This window comes from Thermobia domestica, chromosome 10 (assembly GCF_964235325.1).
Source record: "Thermobia domestica chromosome 10, izTheDome1.hap1.1, whole genome shotgun sequence".
NCBI classification, from domain to species: Eukaryota; Metazoa; Arthropoda; class Insecta; order Zygentoma; family Lepismatidae; genus Thermobia; species Thermobia domestica.
Genome location: NC_137463.1, coordinates 85049928 through 85071649, shown reverse-complemented (window position 1 = coordinate 85071649; position 21722 = coordinate 85049928). Strand labels below are relative to the sequence as shown.

General features: G+C 33.4%; 1 protein-coding gene across 1 annotated transcript in view; it reads right to left on the bottom strand.

Moving 5' to 3' along the window:
- The window catches only part of LOC145662521 (scavenger receptor class B member 1-like), an 89944-nt gene that overhangs the window by 12466 nt on the left and 55756 nt on the right, over window positions 1-21722 (bottom strand). The window contains exons 3-7 of the mRNA XM_081728180.1: window positions 18360-18520; window positions 10080-10221; window positions 7882-8082; window positions 4366-4759; window positions 1393-1511 (exon numbers count right to left, since the gene is read on the bottom strand). Of these exons, the coding sequence (XP_081584306.1) occupies window positions 1393-1511; window positions 4366-4759; window positions 7882-8082; window positions 10080-10221; window positions 18360-18520 (1017 nt within the window). The remainder of the gene's footprint in view (window positions 1-1392; window positions 1512-4365; window positions 4760-7881; window positions 8083-10079; window positions 10222-18359; window positions 18521-21722) is intronic.

Below are 21722 nucleotides of genomic sequence, written 5' to 3'. Positions count from 1 at the left end.
TCAAACGAAACCAAATTAATTGAGTCTGTGACTACAAATCAGTTCAAAATGGTGTTTAGTTCAAGACTGTTTTTAGTAATATATTTAAACTGTATATTGAGTCATTCAAGCTTATAGTATAACCATTTAAGCAGCAAAAAAGTGAGACTGTAAACACCAGCTACTGTAGGTTTCAGTGACACATCGGGTTTATGAATTTTTAAGAGATCATATATAACAGGTAGCAAACTGATTGACAGAAAAACAAAAGTAAAAATATACAAAACATTAGTAAGACCAGTGTCAACCTATAGCTGCGAAGTATGGACATTTTCCAAACTAAGTGAGAATCTGTTAAGAACCATAGAGAAAAGAATAAGTAGGAAAATTTACAGCCCTGTGAATGCTGACGGAAAATGGAGAATACGGAACAAGGAAATACATGAAGTTCTAGAAGGGCAAGACGTGGTAAAATTCATAAAAGCGCAACACCTTTCATGGCTGGGACATATCGAACACATGGACAATGAAAGAATGCCCAAGGAAATCATGAAGGAAATGCTATATTCAGTAAAGAAAAGAGGGAGGTTTAAACTCAGATGGAAGGATAATGTGATATCAGGTCTAAAGAAAATGGGAGAAGAAAGCGTAGAACAGACCAGAATGGAGACGTGTTGTAGAGGAAGCCAAAGCCCACCAAGGGCTGTAGAGCCGGATGGTAAGGTAAAGTAAGGTGTATATGTAACAGATATGGCCGAATCGTGTATTTTGAGTTTGGATTTAGTATCGTCAGGTATCGGAGAAAGTTTGATCAGCGTATTGGTTTCCAATATTAGAAATAACAATAGCTTGATTTTGTACACGGTGAAAGATTCTTGTGACGTGAAGTTGTGTAGTTGCTTCGAACTATCAATTTTTATCCCTTCACCTTTACCACATTTTTTAAACCGTTTTTAAACCTACTTCCAAACTTAAAATAAGCTGATGATGATGACTGCGATCATCGAAAACATTCCTTAGTTTTCATTATTGCGTTGAGTATGAAGTTTTTCTTTTCATTATTGCGTTGAGTATGAAGTTTTTCTTTTCTGTTTTACTATTGGTGACTATTATTGCCATCTATAGTGTTATGTCAAATTATACACACACACAACACACGAATGGTATATTTTACAACTATATATGTACCAGATATAACAGAATAGATATAACAGAAGACTAAAGTCTCATAATATTAGTTCTGAAATGCACACTTTTTCATTTGATGTTTTTATTTTATTTCTTTTTAAATCTTATTTATTGTTTTTATTAGGCTTAAAAATATTATTATAAATATTTTCTATTACATAATTCTGTGTCTTTTACTTATTAAACATATTTAAAATTGAATTTGGGATAAAGTTGATAACTTACTGGCTGTATAATAACATACGACGAATGAAGAGACCTGTTGGGCTTCAAACCATCTATTTTGTTAGCAACAGTAGGATCTACATCCATAAAATGAGGAAATGACGCAGATGTAGGAATACCTTGAAAACAGGAGAGATAGAATTAATTGAAGGAAATTACCTTTCAAGAAATTACATTCACCTTTCAGTTTATAACAATAGTAGAGATTTTCACACTATATCTTTACATACACTCTGAGAATAATTCTTTTCATGTTCTGAATACATGAGGAAGAGAAAATAATACCACACCAGATTATCATTCGTAATAACTATAACAAGAAGCTTTGACTTTCTGTAAGACATGATAGGAAACATTATTTCAAATCTATTCAGTAATTCAGAATTCACTATTACCTCATACAATATATTATGTTGCCTCACATAACAATGCAAGAACGAGGAACAATCAAAAGAGGCGTTGGTTATCTTTAATGGTCTGATGGAAGCTTATATTTTCCATATTGCAAACGAAATAAAATTGAGTTCTTTGGATCGGTATGTTTTTCTTGAAACTTAGTCGTACTACTGTACTCTAATGATTCTTTTCTCAAACATACTTGATTGGTTAGTAGGTTTAATGTTTAATTTTTCTCTTCAGCACCGAAGCTATAAGGAACTGCTCAACATAATGTATGAATCAAACTAATTTTCACTGGAGAAGAACCAGAGTCTTCAGCACTTGGCTTCAAATATATATCAAAGAGTCAAGCCTTACTTCTCAGATTTGGCTACTCAGATACCTATGGAGATTTTTTTAAGCATATGCTTGTGACTGATGGCCACAGTTTATAATATTCTTAAATAAAATTTGTGATATGGTTCCAACCAATTAAACCATCAATTTGTCTACTTTAAACATCAACCCAAAACCTATTCTTAAAGTACCATTTATTTAATCTAAAATTTGAAAAGACATAAACAAAAATTAACGATATTTCTATACAAAAGAATTGTTTTAAGGAAGACTACGTATAATCTTTTCTACATAAATATATTAGTGTAGATAATTGTTTGCTGTATAAAATTAGTTCAGTAGTATATAGAAGGTGAACCAAAAATAGATGGACAGTAACTGGAACAAGATTTGTGTTAGGGTTTTACTGTAACAATGGTCTTCATTATAATTATGTTGTTTGTGTTATGTTAAATTTTATAACTAAATTTATTTAAATTTAATATTTCTTTTTCTTTTAGATAGTTCAGAGAAACCGCACTGGTAAATAATTTATATATTGATGCAAGCAAATGGGTATTGAAAAAGTATTGGATGATATAAAATGCTAAAACCGCTAGAAGAAAATGGGCCGAAACATTTGAAATCTCAAAGAGACAAACCATTTACCGCATCCGTAACAAATTTGATAACTATTGGCTCAATTCTTAATACCCCAAAAACTGGTCAAACCCCAAACAGTTTGCACAGAGGATCATAAACAATAATTTGTTTGCCGAAACATTTGTTCACATATCCACTCCCAAAAAAAGAAGTTCACAAGAAAAGCCCCAGAATTGAGTATTTCATAAATATCTTATGCGAATCCTGAAATCTATTGTGTTGAAAGCTGATCGTCCCCGCCTAATTCATGGCTTATTGAAGGATGAGTCAGATAGACGGATGAAATTTAGTGAGATCATACTGAAAGAAATTACAAAAATCCAATAGTAATTTTAGAGAACATTGTGTGGACCGTATGAAGCTTCTTTCACATTATTACGTCTTATTAACTGGCATAATTGTGTTTACTAGTACAGTGAGAACATGAATTTAGCATTAGCTCAACTATTAAACAAGCCTGGTGTCACTATTTAGAATGGTATTTCAAATTCTTGTGTTTTAGTACCATTTACAACAACAGCCTAATTCACATGACATTATTTCCAAAAAGATGAGACCATTACACATTATTCACTAGCAGTCCTTGAGCATCTCGATAAAATATTTCCTGACAAATGAATGGCCAAAAAAGACCAATTGATCGGTTAGTACGTTCACTTGACTTTACCCCGTTGGATATTTTCTTTTCTTTTGTACTCAAGAACAAAGTTTATAGTTGAAAACCACGAAGTAACAGTGTTTTGAAAAATCACATCAGAGATGCATTTCAAGAAACTAATACATAAAGAAATTTGTGCAAAATTGTTTCTCGAAGCGTGTAAGTTAGACTTCAAAGCTGAATAAATTGTGAAAACGAAATATTGAAGTTTTACGTCCCACGATTATGTCGACTAAGCTAAAGGAGACGGTGATGATGAGAAGTGAATGAATGGTGGAATGAAGAAAGTGGGAGGAAACGGGAGAATCCGAGAAAACCCGCTCACACGGTGTTTGTCCACTACAAAGTTTACCTGGCGCGAGATGAGATCGAAGCAAGGACCCCATGCGACAGACTGAATAAATTGTGATGGACAGGAGTTCGAGTATCTACGTTGTTAAAATTTTCAGTGCTTTTGTATTGTATCATTGTATACAATAAAATTTAATTGTAAATATAATAATTGTTTATCAAAATTGAATTGTATTAGTAAGTAAATATAGTTGTATATGTAATACCAAAACAAATGTTATAATTTACTTTCTATCTACTTTTGAACCCCTCTGTATATATTGAATGTAGTAATTTTACTTTATAATTTTTAAATAATTTTTAACTGCTCACAGTTGCTTGCAGTTACAGAATTGTATAATAAACAACAGTATAGTTTTTGTGCTAATAAACTATAAACTCTATTGTCTTCAGAAAGTTTGGATTGTCCTTTTTTTGTATATTTTTTTCAATCTTAATAGGTTGGTTATCTTTCTTTGCATATCGGATGTTAGCCTACAAAGATGAATTTCAGTAATGATAAAGTGACTTCAAGACAAAGTTATCGAGCCATAAAATTACATTTTGTACATACAAACATCCATAAATGAATAAAATGGAAAAATTACCTATGAAACAAGGAGTAAGACTAGAAATCCCTTCTGGGAGGCATCCTTCACCTTTCACACAGTAACAAGAATTCTCTGGATTAGTTACGCCATTATCAAATACATCATCTGATGTGTGAAACAAATAGGCTGGAATTCCATCCTTTGTCACTTCTTTTACATATGATGCGGCCATTTTCCTGCAAAATGGTCTTCGGAAAAGGTACACTGTTTCGTTTTTTCTTATTTTGGACTGAAATAGTGGTCCAACTGTAGCGTCATGAAGATTGTTGCAATGCTCTCCACCCCAATATGTTACTCCATTTTCACCGTTATATTTTTCTATTAAGAAAGGCCGTGAATTTTGGCTCATACTGTTACGTATTGTAACAATCTCTGTTCCATCGTCGTACATCTGAAACGAAATAATAATAGTAATAAGAATAATAGCTTACGGTACATTATTATAATCTGGAAATTTGACATTCGAGATTTAGTATTGTTTTCTTTTTCTTTTTTTCAAAAGACACTATGTCAATTCGTACAAATATTGGAGAGATTCAAGAAAATAAGACTTCCAAAATTGAAGCACCTATATCATATTATACTTCTAATATGTTGCTATCATAGCCTATATTATGCTGATAACATAAAACAAATATATCTGTCTCAAAGAGTGCTTTTAACTCAGAAACAAGTTTGCAGTTTTACTAAAAAGAAGTACAAAAGTAAATATTTGGTATCTATGCGAGTGGACAATGAACACGTATAAGCATATACAAGTTGCAAATATGGAAAGTAAATTATTAACACATACTGTTTCACTACATCGTTACAAATAACTTCCGTTTTTCGAAGCAAAAATACATATGTTATTCGTTTTATATTGCAAACTAGATTTATTTTGCAGAATGTTTCACCTTAATCTCTGAATGTTTCTCAACTACATACAAACACTATTTTAAAAGACATCTTTACCACACCGTTACAAATATTACAGTGCTTGATAGTAATATAACCATCTTGAGCAAGAAGAAAAGGAAAACAGAAGAAATGAAAAAGATCCCTCAGAGAGACATGTAATAGTTATATTTTCATTACCAGAGATCAGATCACCACATATTGCACTTCATTTTCGTAAGTGGGTCATGAGGTATATAATTTATAGTATCAATAGTTTTTTTTTTTTTTTTTTTTTTTTTAAGTAACACATTTATATTTCATGTTAGAGCATGGATCACAAGGAAGACGTGATTGACAAGACAAAGACACTGTATTGGAGCGTTTCTGAACGCGTTTTAGAGCCCTTTAAAACGCCTAGAAAGTTGCGAAAATTTCCGAAATTTCTGGTATGCTACGTGGTACTGTAAAATGTGTTTTTAGGCAGTCGAAGCAAACGCGAACTACTTAAACCTACATGCAAAATAAATATGTTCACACACATGACAGCCGAAGAGTGCCACGTTTAGTGTCAACCAACCGCTATACAAAGAAGCGAAAGTTACTGATCAATGACGTGTCATATATCCAAATTTTGGAATGCACACTACAAAAAGCATTTCATGTCGTGAAAATCTGGAATAATAATAACAATAATGAACACTAGAGGCCACTGTTGAAACCTATTCACAAAGATGTACCCCTTCAGTGTATTGAACAACACAAAAATCGGACAGTACTGGATTGGACCATAAGCAGCGCCGTAACTTAGATTTTTTCTAGGCAAGCATTAATACGCGTATTTGGGCCCCCTAGAAATAGTTGTTTGTTCTAATACTTGGGCTCCCTCTTTCCATCTTTCTCTTACTCTTTACGGGCCCTCCGGAGCCTGTGCACCATCTCGTACGGAAAGGTCTGCGGAGCCGTTAGTTACGCCCCTGGGCCCGTTCCATACATCACAAATTAATTAATGAGACAATATTTACAAATTTCAAAGCCATACGAATAAATATTATTACTAGGGCCCCTAATAGTAGACATTTTTTTACTGAAATGGGCCCACGACTCATTTTTGTTTTATTTACTTTCTGTGTGTTCTTTTGTTTATGTAATGTGGTGAATCTGTTTGATGCTTCATTTATAATTTCATGTTCTTATCCTATATGAAGTAGGAAAATTTTGTCTTAAAACGCCCACCCCCCTCGAACGGCGGGGAGCTTTCCTGGGAGGCAGATGTCTCCTTCCCCCCACAAGTTACGGCCCTGATCATAAAGTTTAACGAGTTGCGTGTTAGTCTTTTGAAGCCAGTAGAAAGAGACACAGAGCGCATGAAGATCTAATGAAGTTTTCCATGAGAACTACACATATAACAAAAGAAAATCACATACAGTTTTTCATATACAAACTACAGCGTCTCGGGTGAACATAATGGTATATCACATCTTCTAACTTTCGAGTAAACTGAAAAGAAAAGATTGACCATTCCCATTCAATTCAATGTAATGACACATACCAAACAAGCTTCCTCTGTCATTTACAGGTATTTCCGAAATTAAACTACCTAATACTCTTCTGTGGTTCGATCACAATTCGCCAAAAGTAACGCTTACCATTATGATTGCCCGAACTGCCCATATATAAACATTTTGGAAGGTGCTTAACATAAACAGAAATGGACTGTTATGCACTGATCGGACTACATTCGACTTCTGGGCGAGCAAGTGGTGTTTTTCAGCCAACATTTTACTCTTAATTCAACTGTGATCACGAAAACAACTACTGTCTCGTGCGTCGAAAGAAACTGATACTGACTGGTACAATGAGAATCCTGAATAGCTCTGTTATGTACAATTCAGAGCAAAATATACACCTCTAAGCCTTATCCCCATTTATAGAGTCAGTGCCATAGCGAATTACTGCTGTCATTTGCTCCAGAAGAGGAGCAATTAAGTATTAAACAGAATTTAATACAGGTGGTCTAATTTCTTTTCTGGACGTCATAAATACCGATGAAAACGATTGAAATGAAATATTTTGTAAACTGTATATCAACAACGTTGTTAGCAAATTAAGATATTCCAATTTAGTTCAAAATTCTACTGTTTTTTTATGTATTGTGTTAGTTGTCATTCTTCGGATGTGCAGGAAAAAAACGTGTTTACTTCAAACAGTATATAATTTATAAAGTTATATGTTATCATTAATGCATTAACCAACTATAGGTTCAACACCTATGAAATAAATATGTGAAGACAGTAATTATTTATACAGGTTTAGTGGTTGGTTAATAATAATTATTATTATTGTCATAATTTAATTGTATCATATGTATTTTTATAAACTTAAGCATGCAATGTAAACTAACTTATTATTATTATTATTATTATTTTAGAAAACATCTTAATAACTTGTAGGAATTGCAGCATGATAACTGACGATTAAATTATTAATACTTTTTCTTTGAAAATGTCACCACATAGTAACCTTTCAATATTACATCCTCTCCTATTTAATGATATTCATTTTCAAATAGTTAAAAGATTTAACAAACAATTATCTTATAAATCGTTTTCAGTTTATTATTAAATTTATACTTACTCGATCTAGAAGACCAAATTTATTGAAGGTAATCCAAGTTGGTAGAAATTTGTTTCCAAGTGTTACCAATGGATCATTCACACCCCATAAATATTCTTGTACTGACATTGATCGGAATGGTTCGAATTTGTATGTAGAAATAAACACCGAGTACATCGTTTGAGTTAATGCAGATGAATTTAACAGATATGATGAAATACCCTAGAATACAAAACAAAAATTTAAGTAAACTTTTATATAGTAATGTTGTTTCTAAGATGTACAAGTATGTAAGCAAATATTTCTGTTTCAGTTCTTCAACATTATGAGATTTGTTGTATTGAATACTGCACAGAATACCTCTCTCTCTTTCTTTCTAAAATAGTAAAGGTTTCTAGGTCACTCACAGACAAAATTAGTCCATAATATTTAGTAACAATAAGTATTTCGTACTTTGTGTACATTTAAAACTTTTCGATTTTATGGTATAAAAGGAGTTTTCTATCTCTTAAGTATTATTTTCAACATGTAAAGACGTATAAGCTACTCCAACTACCAAACGTTTCAAAGACAATATTCAACCAATCAAAGGAATTCGATATTATGACGATTAAAATATTAAATATACTAGAAACAAGAATTGATGACATTAAAAGAAAAAAAACAGTGTGTTATATGAAGTAATTTTAAAACCTTTACCATTTTAAGAAAATTCAAAAATATACAAGTACATTGCGAAGGGCAAAATAATATAACGTAATTAAAATAAAGAAATAACCTAAAATTTACAAAAGGAAACCTAGTAATATATCAACATTCGTATAACATAGTACAGTTTATTTTATCATCTCATTATAGATGAATTTCCTAGCAATTTAGATAAAATAAAAGGCTATAATTGTTTCAGCTCTGAAGGTATTTTCACAAAGTAGTTTGTAGGTCATGAGTAATTTCTGAGTTCTAAACTATATTATTATTATATACTTAGTTTATTAATATGATGTTTTTCGTAGCTCACGTATTCCAAATATATTTTAGTTTTTTTTCTAATTTCTTATTTTTTCAAATTTTATACTTTTGTATTTTCATAAAGTTCGTAGTTGTTACCATTTTTTTGTATGTAGTCAACTTAATTTTCTTTTTTATTTCATTTCTTTTTAAAAATAAAGTGACAAAGAGTTAAGTTTTGAATCACGGTAAATCAATCGTGGTGTATATATATATAGATGAAGTATGCATTAACAATTTTTCTAACTGATTTCTTGTATTTACATTTTGCTTCTGAAACAGCATATGTTAAACATACGTCTCTCTCTTCAAAAAAAATCTATTTACATGCTTAAATAATATCTGATTTTCGACGAAAGTTATTAAAGAGATAAAGAAATGAAAATGAAATGAAATCTTTGAGTTTTACGTCCCACGGTTATGCCGGTTAGGCTCAAGGAGACGGTGATGATGAGTAATAAATGAAATGGTGGAACGAAGAAAGTGGGAGGAAACTGGAGAACCCCGAGAAAACCCACGCACACGATGCTTGTCCACCACAAAGTTCATTTGGCGGCGCTGGGATCGAACCCGGGACCCCAAGCACCAGAGGTGAACACTCTACCACCGAGCCACCGCGGCCCCTAAAGAGATAAAGATTATGCGATTACTTGATGCAATTATTTAAAAGAAAGATGGGAGTTTATTTTTGTAAACAAATATATGACTATACATGTACTTACTACAGTCTGAAGTCTGATGTCAATAAATAAAGCAAATAAAACTACATATATTAATATTTAGAAAGTAATTTATATGTTAGCAAGAAATATAAGCAAAAGACTAATACTCATTGCGCAAAAAAAAAAAAAAAAAAGTTATTATTCTAGGAAGCGCTTTTGCAACTCTTTTCCATCTTCAGCCTAGACACAGTTCGACGAGGATTTTAAAAAGCCTGGGAGAGAAATGTGGATAGGTAAAAAATAGTTAAAAGGATGGTTTTATCTTTCCACATTTCTCCCCAGGTCTTTCTAAAATCCTGTCTAGGCTAAAAATGGAACAGAGTTTCCCGAAAGCGCTTCCTAAAACAATACTTTGTTTTTTTGTGGTGAATACTAGCCTTTTGCTTATATTTCTTATCACTGCTTGCAATACTATGATAATTAATATATTATTTGAACTTCACATATCTAATTTGTAATTTCACTAAAAAATATTAATATTTAACTTACCAGCAATGGGACATTAGGAACACTTAATATATCATCCAAGGAACCATTTGACATCTCAGGAATAAATACTGGAGTTCTTCTTGGTGAAAAAGTTACTGTACGATTTGCGTTGAACGTTACATTCTGCATTTCTAAATCTTCCCTGTAATTATATTATACATGAAAATTGTTATTAATACTTATTATGATCACGCAAGTATGACTTTTGATTGTGTTATTAGTATGTCTGTTCATTGTTCTACACGATAAATCTTGAACGATGGCAATTTTTTGAACTCTCTTTTTGACAATACATAACTAGCTCAATTACCTCGGTCGAGTTCATTAATGGATTTAATCCATTAATATCTTGACGAATAAGCTGACTGCTTACTTTAATTCGTCCATTACTCCGCACGATAATTGAATCTGTTAATGCAATAAGGGCTTCAGTCGAACAAACATAGTTTTGAAAAAAAAAATTTAAAAATTGCAGTTTTGAAACTATAAAGTCAAGATGAACCAATTTTATTTTCCGTGTAGATAAAAATTATATTAATCGAACGATGTATAGGAAAACCATTTTGTTTGCACATTGCCAAGATAATAAATTGTTATCCTCTTTGGGTTGAAGCCATTCTTGAACGTAAACTATAGGCGAGGCCCCTGTATGCGTGTAATTTTATTGTTTTTGTTATTTTGTTGCTCTTTGTTAACACAAAACTGTGTTAAGATGTTTCTTCCCCAGTTAAAAATCAATAGGAGGTATAAAAAACGTAACTCCAAATGGAAACAAAGACATGTTAATTGACTTTATTAATTTACTAAACTCAATGTGTTGCATATTGTTTTAAGGTTTGTTCTTCTCAAATAAATAAATAAATAAATAAATAAATAATAAAGAAACACTATGAATCGTCTTGAACTTCTAGCTCGATCAGCTCAACTGTAAACCACTTCATGATCAATTCATAGAAGTGTTTGTGTTTATCGGGAACATAGGGCAGAAGTTTCCTGATATAATTGATTTTGATACTCTTGATAGAAACTTTACCGGCGGCATAAGCTGCAGATGATGGCAATGTTGGTTTCTGTTGTTCATCTTTGTACATTTTGAATAAGTGTATCTCTCTACTGTCAATGATTTGACTTGCAAAGATTTTACCATAGTTCTGTTTATAACAAGACAACTGTAGTTAATTTTACATTAGGTAAATTAGTTGAAATACAGTTAGGTTAGGAATCTAAGAACATTGTAATATATTAGGGCTACCATACGTCCTGGTTTTCCCGGTCGTGTCCTCTTTTTCGACCCTGTAATTTGCGTCCAGGCAGGTTTTCTAATATAGATAAAAATCGAATGCTATTGCCCCTAACAAATAAAATAAATACAATTCTCCATGCAGAAGTGGCTTCAAATCACTGATTCTGCACAGAATAATCAACGTTTACGTTTGCTTATAAAATGTTAGACCAATGCAACTGAAGCTTTTTATGCATAGAAACGTAAGTGTACCTTATAGCAACAAAAATCCATTGTTAACTCAATTTCGTCATTTTGGTGACTGAAGTCCTTTTTAAATGATCTAATTCAACTTTCGAACGAAATCTACTTTTGTTTTAATTCTTTCTGGGTACATGTAGCTAGATCAATTATTTCGATCGAATTTGTTAATTAGCAAAGTTAATCCGTTAATATCTTAGGGGGTAACGCTGACTTTAACCCGCGCGTTACTTCACATATAACTTTTAAACAAAGTGATTTTTTTTTAAATTCTTTTCTGCAATAGATAGCTAGAGTGATTTTCTCACTGGGTTTGTTAAATCTTGGTATCCAAACGGGGATACGGGACTTCTCGAATATTACTTTTAAAAGGTAGTTTTTATTTTTCAAAAAATAAAACAAAATGTTATCAGCCAGCTTTTTTTTTAATAGTTATTTGTTAGTTGTAGCTACTTAGACAATTTACTACAGTGCACAGTGGTCTAGACACCCTTCAAATCTGTCCAAAACCTCAAAATTCGAAATTATCACAAATATGAAAGACCTTACACATTTAATAAGGACAAACGCAAGATTTGCAGAAATAGGTAGATTTTTGTACAGCTCCTAAGGGTTGGGCCTACAGTTAGTACCAATGTGAAAGATTAAACTCGGTGGAAGAAGGCCTTGTATCTACCTCGGTAGCAGACGCAAAGTTCATGATGTGAAAACAAAATAATATTTCGTTATTAGGCGTCAACAATGATTGTGCAGAACATTGTTATACATTCATCGTTCACGACACATACATAGAACTCTAATATACTTTCATATACCAGCCAATATGTGGATAAAATAATATTAGATCGAAAACCAAAATTGGTATACTTGATATTGAATTTCATGTAGAGTTTTATTTTGAGTCCAGCCGAGTCCAGTTTTACTATGTGCTGAATGTGATAGTATAGAATATTATTTGTTAGAGAAAAAAAAGACCGATTGTTGTCCGATTTTGCCCGATCTGGTTCGAAAGGCATATTTGTTTGTGAGTAGGGTAATATTTTTGCGAGTAGTATTTAGGCATGACTGTTTTCCTTGTCATTCTCGAAATGTCATACAAAACAACACGAAGGAGGCTTCTACAAGTTTTGTGCAATTTTAACAAAAGAGACACTGACCAAAGCTTAAAACCCACTTTATTTTAAATTATAATTTGTAACTGTTTCGGATATCTAGCATATCCTTCTTCAGACACTATCGAAAATAAATGAAAATACAGACATATATATAAATATTGTTATGACAAAGTTTAAATTATTTAACCGTCATATATATAGTCATTATTATGAAAAAGTTTAAATTGTTTTAACAGACATATGTATAGTTATTGTTGTACTTTTTTATTTTTATTTATTTATTTATATTTTATTATTATTATTATTATTATTATTATTATTATTATTATTATTATTATTTACTGAGGCTTTCATCCAATCCCATAAGTCTTCGTTTTCACTTTCCAACTAATCACGTTTCTTTATTTTTGGTTCTTATAAGGGCCTTTTTTTATTTATTTTCTTTTTCTCTATGCTATTCAAACTTCCTTGCCATAATTCATTAATAGGTAAGCCCCCTGTCCAGTTCATCAGTTTATCTCTTCCTACCTTCTTTATCCAAGCTGCTTCTTTCCACTTCCTTATTATCATTCTTTTCTCCATCTCCAATACTTCCATTAATTCCGTGATTCGTCTCCTTAACATGTTTGTATATGGCATTGGTATCTTTCTTCCTCCTAACATCATCTTCATGTTGTTTTATCCTTTCTACCATTCTCTTTCCTGTCTCTCCTATATATGACATATCGCAGTCCTCACACCATACCCTATAGATGACTCCTTCTTCCTCTTCATTAATCTTTTTAGTTCCTTTTCTATTCTTCTTCTTTATTGATCTTAATAAAGTTTCTCCACTCTTTCTATAAGTTCTGACCCCTCCTTTCTTCAATAAATTCTTCAGTTTCTCCGTTTCTTCTCCCATACTTTCTATGCCATACCATTTTCCACTCTCATCCTCTTCATTCTTCTTTCTCCCTCTCTTCCTCTTTTTGCGTTCTTCTTCCTTCTCTAACTCTTTCTTGCTGTAACATGTTTTGTAGGTATGTGGATGACTGTCTAGGCTTGTGGAAAGGGACTAGGAGAAAATTAGAGAACTTCAAAAATAGTGTAGAAGATAAAGAAAAAGGCATAAGCTTGGACATGGAGTTGGAAGAAAATGCAAGAATAAACTTTTTAGACATGACCATAATAAAACAAGGAGAAGGGCTAGTTACGAGGTGGTACCAGAAAGAGTGCTCAGCGGGAGTGTACTGCCATGAGAGGAGCGACGTGGATAGGAGTACAAAGAGAAATTTCATAACAAATATGATAAGAAGAATAGAAATGCTGGAGGACGAAGAGGAAGGAAGGAAGGAGAGCATACAGAAATTCTACAGACAGTTAGAGAAGAACGGTTACAGCAAGAAAGAGTTAGAGAAGGAAGAAGTACGCAAAAAGAGGAAGAGAGGGAGAAAGAAGAATGAAGAGGATGAGAGTGGAAAATGGCATGGCATAGAAAGTATGGGAGAAGAAACGGAGAAACTGAAGAATTTATTGAAGAAAGGAGGGGTCAGAACTTACAGAAAGAGTGGAGAAACTTTATTAAGATCAATAAAGAAGAAGAATAGAAAAGGAACTAAAAAGATTAATGAAGAGGAAGAAGGAGTCATCTATAGGGTATGGTGTGAGGACTGCGATATGTCATATATAGGAGAGACAGGAAAGAGAATGGTAAAAAGGATAAAACAACATGAAGATGATGTTAGGAGGAAGAAAGATACCAATGCCATATACAAACATGTTAAGGAGACGAATCACGGAATTAATGGAAGTATTGGAGATGGAGAAAAGAATGATAATAAGGAAGTGGAAAGAAGCAGCTTGGATAAAGAAGGTAGGAAGAGATAAACTGATGAACTGGACAGGGGGCTTACCTATTAATGAATTATGGCAAGGAAATTTGAATAGCATAGAGAAAAAGAAAATAAATAAAAAAAAAGGCCCTTATAAGAACCAAAAATAAAGAAACGTGATTAGTTGGAAAGTGAAAACGAAGACTTATGGGATTGGATGAAAGCCTCAGTAAATAATAATAATAATAATAATAATAATAATAATAATAATAATAATAATAATAATAATAATAAAATATAAATAAATAAATAAAAATAATAAAGTACAACAATAACTATACATATGTCTGTTAAAACAATTTAAACTTTTTCATAATAATGACTATATATATGACGGTTAAATAATTTAAACTTTGTCATAACAATATTTATATATATGTCTGTATTTTCATTTATTTTCGATAGTGTCTGAAGAAGGATATGCTAGATATCCGAAACAGTTACAAATTATAATTTAAAATAAAGTGGGTTTTAAGCTTTGGTCAGTGTCTCTTTTGTTAAAATAATCAATCCAAAGCCATGAATAGTCTTACTATTTTGTGCAATGTAGAAGGAAACAAGGAAGTCTATTGTACTAGTCAATTCAGTGGATGTTTCTTTACCATGGAAAACAATCCGATGTTGCCTTTTAGTGTCCTTGTTTCCTTGTTTGGAGTACATATTTTCAAACTTGCAAACTATCATTTAACATTGTTTCAAGATAACGTTCATCTGGAAGTTTCACAGTTACATTTCCATATTATATTTTAACTTTTTCCTTCCTACTTCCTTTTCTTGTTTGATGAAGTATTGAGCGAAAGTAGTTATAGAATATATGTTTAGTGTTGTGTGATCAGGGTCATTTTCGTGAGTGGAGAAACTTAGGCGATTGTCTAGAGCCCTGTGCCAAAGAAGAGATAGGCTCTTCAAGAAATGTATCAAAATTACTATTTATAATTCATTTTTGGGATCCAAAATATTTACAGATAATAAGGCATCATTTAGTAAGAAATATGTACGGCTGTATACTATTAATATCGTAAAGTGTACTCACAACGTCAACACTTACAATATTGAAGATAATTCAGTGATGCATATCATTGATATGAAAAAGTCAAAATTGGTGCAAAATAATTAGTTAATGGTACATACGGAATTTTCACCTAACTAAATTGTTGTATCAGCGTTAGACATTATTGTAGTTAAACAGAAAGTAAAAAATAAAAATAAATTATAATTTTAGGACATAGCTCATTAAAAATAATGCATACTGTCACCTTACGAATGTCATAATAAAGACCTGGACAGGTGCGTATTTCAATATCCGTTTCACCTTAATATGAAGTAATTATGGCGCAACATAAATTTTTAGGTTTACAAATAAATTTGTTTTCTCAATTTTCTCGAAAATTACGCATGAGATTTTAAACTTGCCCGTATCAGTTTGTTCAGCTTAATGAGATCTATCGATTGGTATGTGTCTCATCGTTGACCATTTCCCCCGTTAAATACTAATAATCATACAGTGTTGTTTTCGTGTGCTTTTCAATTTTTAAAGCAAACTACCTGTAATTTTGTAAAATCCTAAAAGGTAGGTCATATGAACCTGTTGTTCACGATTCTTATTCTTAACAAATTGATCATATCAACATACAAATATATATCAAAAGTTAATGACATACAGGTAGCATAATAAAACTCAAAAGATATTTTTAAAAATATTATTACGTAACTTTTTTTACATCATGACAGTTTGTGTACTCTCTTTTAAGAAAATAAAATCTTTCGATCATTCAGTCTGTATAAACTCAATCATTCTGTCCGTAAATGAAACCATTTACAAATTTTAGGTTACAGGCGAGAAACATTGTCTCAACTTTTATAATCCCTTGTATATTTTATTCCATCAGTTCGAAATCTGTCTAAGAATTACTTTTTTACTGTCTTTCGAAGAAAATTTTGACTGTGGATTTAGAATTTAATAAGATTTCTATGTCTATTTCTAAGATTGCAAGAAACATATGTTTGATAGAACTAGTATCTTCTTTATAGAGTACAAATACAATTAATTTGACCCTTTATTGGGTAGTGTTGCTCTGAAGCAACATCGCATTCTATTGTGTTATCCGCACGAATTATAACTTCAGTGATCGTTTAATTAGCATTATTGCTTTCATACAATAATCATATACATGATTTGCGGTCACTTCTTTAGACACTTCTAATCTTCGTCAACAGGGAACAGTCAAATTTAGTATTGTAGAAACCAAGGATGTTGTAAAATAGAGGATCTGCCTATTTGTATCTTCATCCTATTAAATCAATGAAGCCAAAAAACAACCGAGCATCGCCAAGTCTGATTGGCTGCTCTCGTTTCTTGCATCGTCTGATTGGCTACTTTCGTTTCCGCCATGATTGTTTGCTCAAAACATTGCGATCCTATTGGGCAGAGTGGGCAGAGTAGGGGTGGCGAAACTGACGTATGGCTTCAAGATTTTGTTGTAAGGGCAGATCCTCTATTTTATAAGATCCTTGGTAGAAACTTTACCTCCTACGTTCGGCGAAAGTTTTTATTTTTTTATTTTTTATTCGTGGTTTCTTGCTCTGTAGGAAAAAATTTCAACGAAACTGTTGGTAATTATTGAGAGTATTATTATGATATTTTACCATAATAGAGCAATGCTGCTCAGTAGCTACACATAAGACCTATTTTAACGCAATATTGCTTTTAAATAAACATCCTTATTTTGTAACCAAATTACAAAAGTACTTTAAAAATTACGCAATTATGATCAGGAAGACATGGTTCACCCATAAAAGCAAACTAAATATTTTAATGGTAATGCTATCAATGCTTGTCAATTAAAAGGTTAAATAATCCTTCCCGGATAAGAAGTCAGATAAGATGTGCTATCAAAGTCGTATGTTATGTTGATAATCTACAACTTTTCGAAGCGTCGTCAGTTTTTGTATCTCGTCTGGCTGATTAGCCGAGAAGAGCTCTATAATGCTCTTTGTCTTGGAAAGTTTCAATTCACTATTACTTTAATTTTACAGAAATCACTTGATTTTATTACTGCATTTCAGTCTCGTGTCTAAACTTTGAAAATTCAGATTTGGAATACAAAATTAGACTTGTTTTCATTAAGTATATACAGCACAAGTTTGTCGAATATATTGAAAATTAAAGGAAACATTAATGCAGTAGAAGACCCACTAATACAACTACAAGTACTTTTGTTTCTTAATTTCTAGAAAAATGTTTTAAATTGCATTTTTTTGTTTGTTTGTTTGTTTGTTGGTTGCTGAGGTGAATTAATAGTATCTTGGAGTAAAACTTAATTTCCTGTAATTCAATTATACAAACACAAAACGGAATTTCATGAAGGGCCTATTATACGAGAAGAAATCAGAAAGTTCTTACGCACACCACGATAGAAATCTTCTTTTCATAAGCACAATAATAGAAATAATCTTTTGTTTGATGATAGAAGAACCTAATCACAGCTCGGTATTCGATTTTATCCAACATGTTTTACCGTTAGCTTTCTTGCTGCAACTTCAACATGACCTATAAAGACACAAGTTAGCACTCATGTAAGTGAGATGCCAACTTACAATTGTGTAAATTTTTTCATACCTAGCACATCTCTATCATAGTGTGGGTAACAGCTTTCTGGCCTACCCTCGTCCAATAATCACAAGCATACATCCTCATAAACCTTCATCATATTAATCAGTAGCTGATATCAAACAACTATAAAGATCAAATCCTTTATCAAGAGAGCAACAATTTTAACAGTAGTAATTTTAAAGCAAAAAATTATCTTACCTATAAACATAAGGACCTACTTCTTCTACTCTTAATTTTTCTTCGCCGCTGAGAAATTTATCTTTGTTTGTAACATTGAACACATAAACCTTCACATACAACTCTACTGGAGGCTTCTTCCATATCCTGTATAGCCATGAATCTTCCGATAGTGTTAAAATCTGAAATTATATGTATATCTTCAGCAGCAGAAATTGACCTGAAATATTTCTCTTTTCTTTCAATTTTCATTTAGTAACGAATATAATGTATTTATAATTATTTTTTTTCAATTAATATTTTCGTGAACATTTTTAAATATCTATCATATTTTACTTTCTATCCAAAATTGCTGTACAGAGGTTGATTCAGCTATATTGACCCGATGTCAATGTGTAACCGTACCGCGCATGCACAACCCATCGACGTGAGATTCCCTTGAGGCAAGCAGCAGTATCTTGTTAGTCACACAGTAAAGCACTATGGTCGAGCGTAGTCTGATGTCACCGAAACTGAACACATTCTGGGAGGGGTTCATTGTGGGCTTCTCCGACGCTAAGATTAAGGTGTCGCACATTGTAGAAATGTGTCAAGTGTGTAATTTTCGTGCAGATCGTCCCACTGTGAATCGTATTATACAGAAATATGCGGCACAGAGTTCTGGGCCCATCACACCGACACGAGCAGCGAGAAACTGGCCTCCTGTGAAGAGGATCCCACCACCATTGCGTGTGGCGCGGCGTATGGAGACCTCCGAAAACGCCTCACTAGCGCGCGATGGCCAGCAAGTGCCACACATTACAAGCAAAAATCAACCCCATCATTCGCAGGGACTTTCGTCTCACAGTCGTTCATAAGAGCAGTGTGTACGCCCTGAAAAAGTCTCCTGTAACTGAACGAAAAAGGAACTGTAGGGGACTGTATGAATATCATCTCACGGGTGATCAGTGAAGTTTCTTGTTATCCTTGATGAGGCGTTGATTTACCTCACAGACTGTGGTAAAGTTCATGTCATTATATACAGATTTGTTAATGCCAAGGGCCGAAACACGTTCTTTTGACAGGGCGCAGTTTCCCAAAAGGGTTCATGATCGTGGCTGTTTTTCATACAAAGGCAAACTGCGTCTCCGAAACGTCAAAATCAATGCTGCGTACTACCAAACTCATGTCTTGACTGATATGTACTAGCATGGTATGGACAAGACGTGAACAGGTTGAAGTGTACGAAGACAAGACATCCAGCCACATGGCGAAAACATCACTAGAATTCTGTCGCTGTATAAACAAGAAACTGGAATTTCGGCAATTCCCTTCTCTGTCACCCCTATCAAGAGTCCAGATGCCAGCCGAATGGACTGTTCCGCTTTCGGAGTCCTCAAGCAGTGTCTGTCCTGCATCGTCGAGTCCGCAGTCTGCACTGTTTTTGGCTTGTGGAAAGCCTGTAAAGAGGAGGGGCACAATACGCATAGTCCAGCTGCAACGCAGTTTCCTACAATGGAAACCCTGATGCCGGACAATAGTCTGTAGAGGTCTGTAAATTGAACACAACCGATGGTGGAAACACGGCATTTCCTAGGTAAGTGGCGCATTCAAATTTGGCTCAACATAAATGAATCGAACTCTGTAAATATACTTACTAGGAATGATTCTATACCGGGACCAATTACCTTGGGAAAACCTATATATCGTCTGAAAGCTCTTGCCATGAGAAGTACAAAACCGTTTTCAAATCACGGGCAAACCCGTGACCTGACCCGATAAGGGGCACTTTGTTGGTGTTTGTGACCTTATGTATGGCATATTCGACAGAAGTAAAATTGAATGTTACGATGCATCACGCTTAAGTGTCTGAGCCCATCATGGTCCTTTTTGGCTCATTGCTAGAATGTGGCCCGGGCAAGGGTTTAATAATATCACTTTGCACGAAGACGTACCCATTTGGTCAGTGTTGCCAACGAATTATAAATATAATGTTTGAGCTTGTTCCTGTAACACTGGATGTATATCCATGAAACGTGGCATAAACATCATTCGTCACTAGGGAAAATATACTGTGAACGTATTCCTCTCCCAAGCACCCCAGTTTGGCAGTGTTGCCAATTAATGCGAACATTCAAGATTTTCGCATGAAGTCTGTATCATTGGCGGACATAATTAGACTGTGATCTATGCTAGGTTTGTAGTATGTTACTGTGAGCCTACAAGCACCCATTTGTCAGTGTTTCCAATCATTCTAGAATACATTTTCTCGGAAGGCTGCCTGACCATTGCTTGCATAGAGACAAAACTTGGCATAAACATTGTTCGACACAATAGCAAACATACTGTGGTTGTTACCAATCCCCAAGCACCCTAGTCTCTTCTGTCGCATGTTCATATCATTACACAATATAATAATACCTCCACGCTAGTATATTGCTATTTAAAGAACTTCCATTTTGAAAACGTTGCCAATACTGACAGACTGGGGTGCTTGAGGATTCGTAACAACCACAATAGGTTTGCTGTTGTATCGAACGATGTTTATGCCAAGTTTTGTCTCTATGCAAGCAATGGTCAGGCAACCTTCCGAGAAAATGTATTCTAGAATGATTGGAAACACTGACAAATGGGTGCTTGTAGGCTCACAGTAACATACTAGAAACCTAGCATAGTTCACAGTCTAATATGTCCGCCAATGATACAGACTTCATGCGAAAATCTTGAATGTTCGCATTAATTGGCAACACTGCCAAACTGGGGTGCTTGAGAGAGGAATACGTTCACAGTATATTTTCTCTAGTGATGAACGATGTTTATGTCACGTTTCATGGATATACATCCAGTGTTACAGAAACAAGCTGAAACATTATATTTACAATTCGTTGGCAAGACTGACCAAATGGATACATCTTCGTGCAAAGTGATATTATTAAACCCTTGCCCGGGTCACATTTTAGCAATGAGCCAAAAAGGATCATGATGGACTCAGACGCTTACGCGTGATGCATCGTAACATTCAATTTTACTTCTGTCGAATATGCCATACATAGGGTCACAAACACCAATAAAGTCCCCCTTATAGGGTCAGGTTACGGGTTTGCCCGTAATTTGAAAACAGTTTCATACTTCTCATGGCAAGAGCTTTCAGACGATATATAAGTTTTCGCAAGGTACTTGGTCCCGGTATGGAATCATCCCTAGTTGGAGGAAAGAATTAAGAAAGGTCTAGATGGTGAAGAGAGTATTCTGCTGAAGGCTTAAGCATATTTTATTTACTCTTATTTGAAATCTTAAGCGAAGATTTAAAAAAATGTTACAATAAATAAGGGATTAACATAAATATTTCTCAATCTACTAATTGTATTATAATCCTTCATTTTCATCAAACATCCGTCTCTTTGT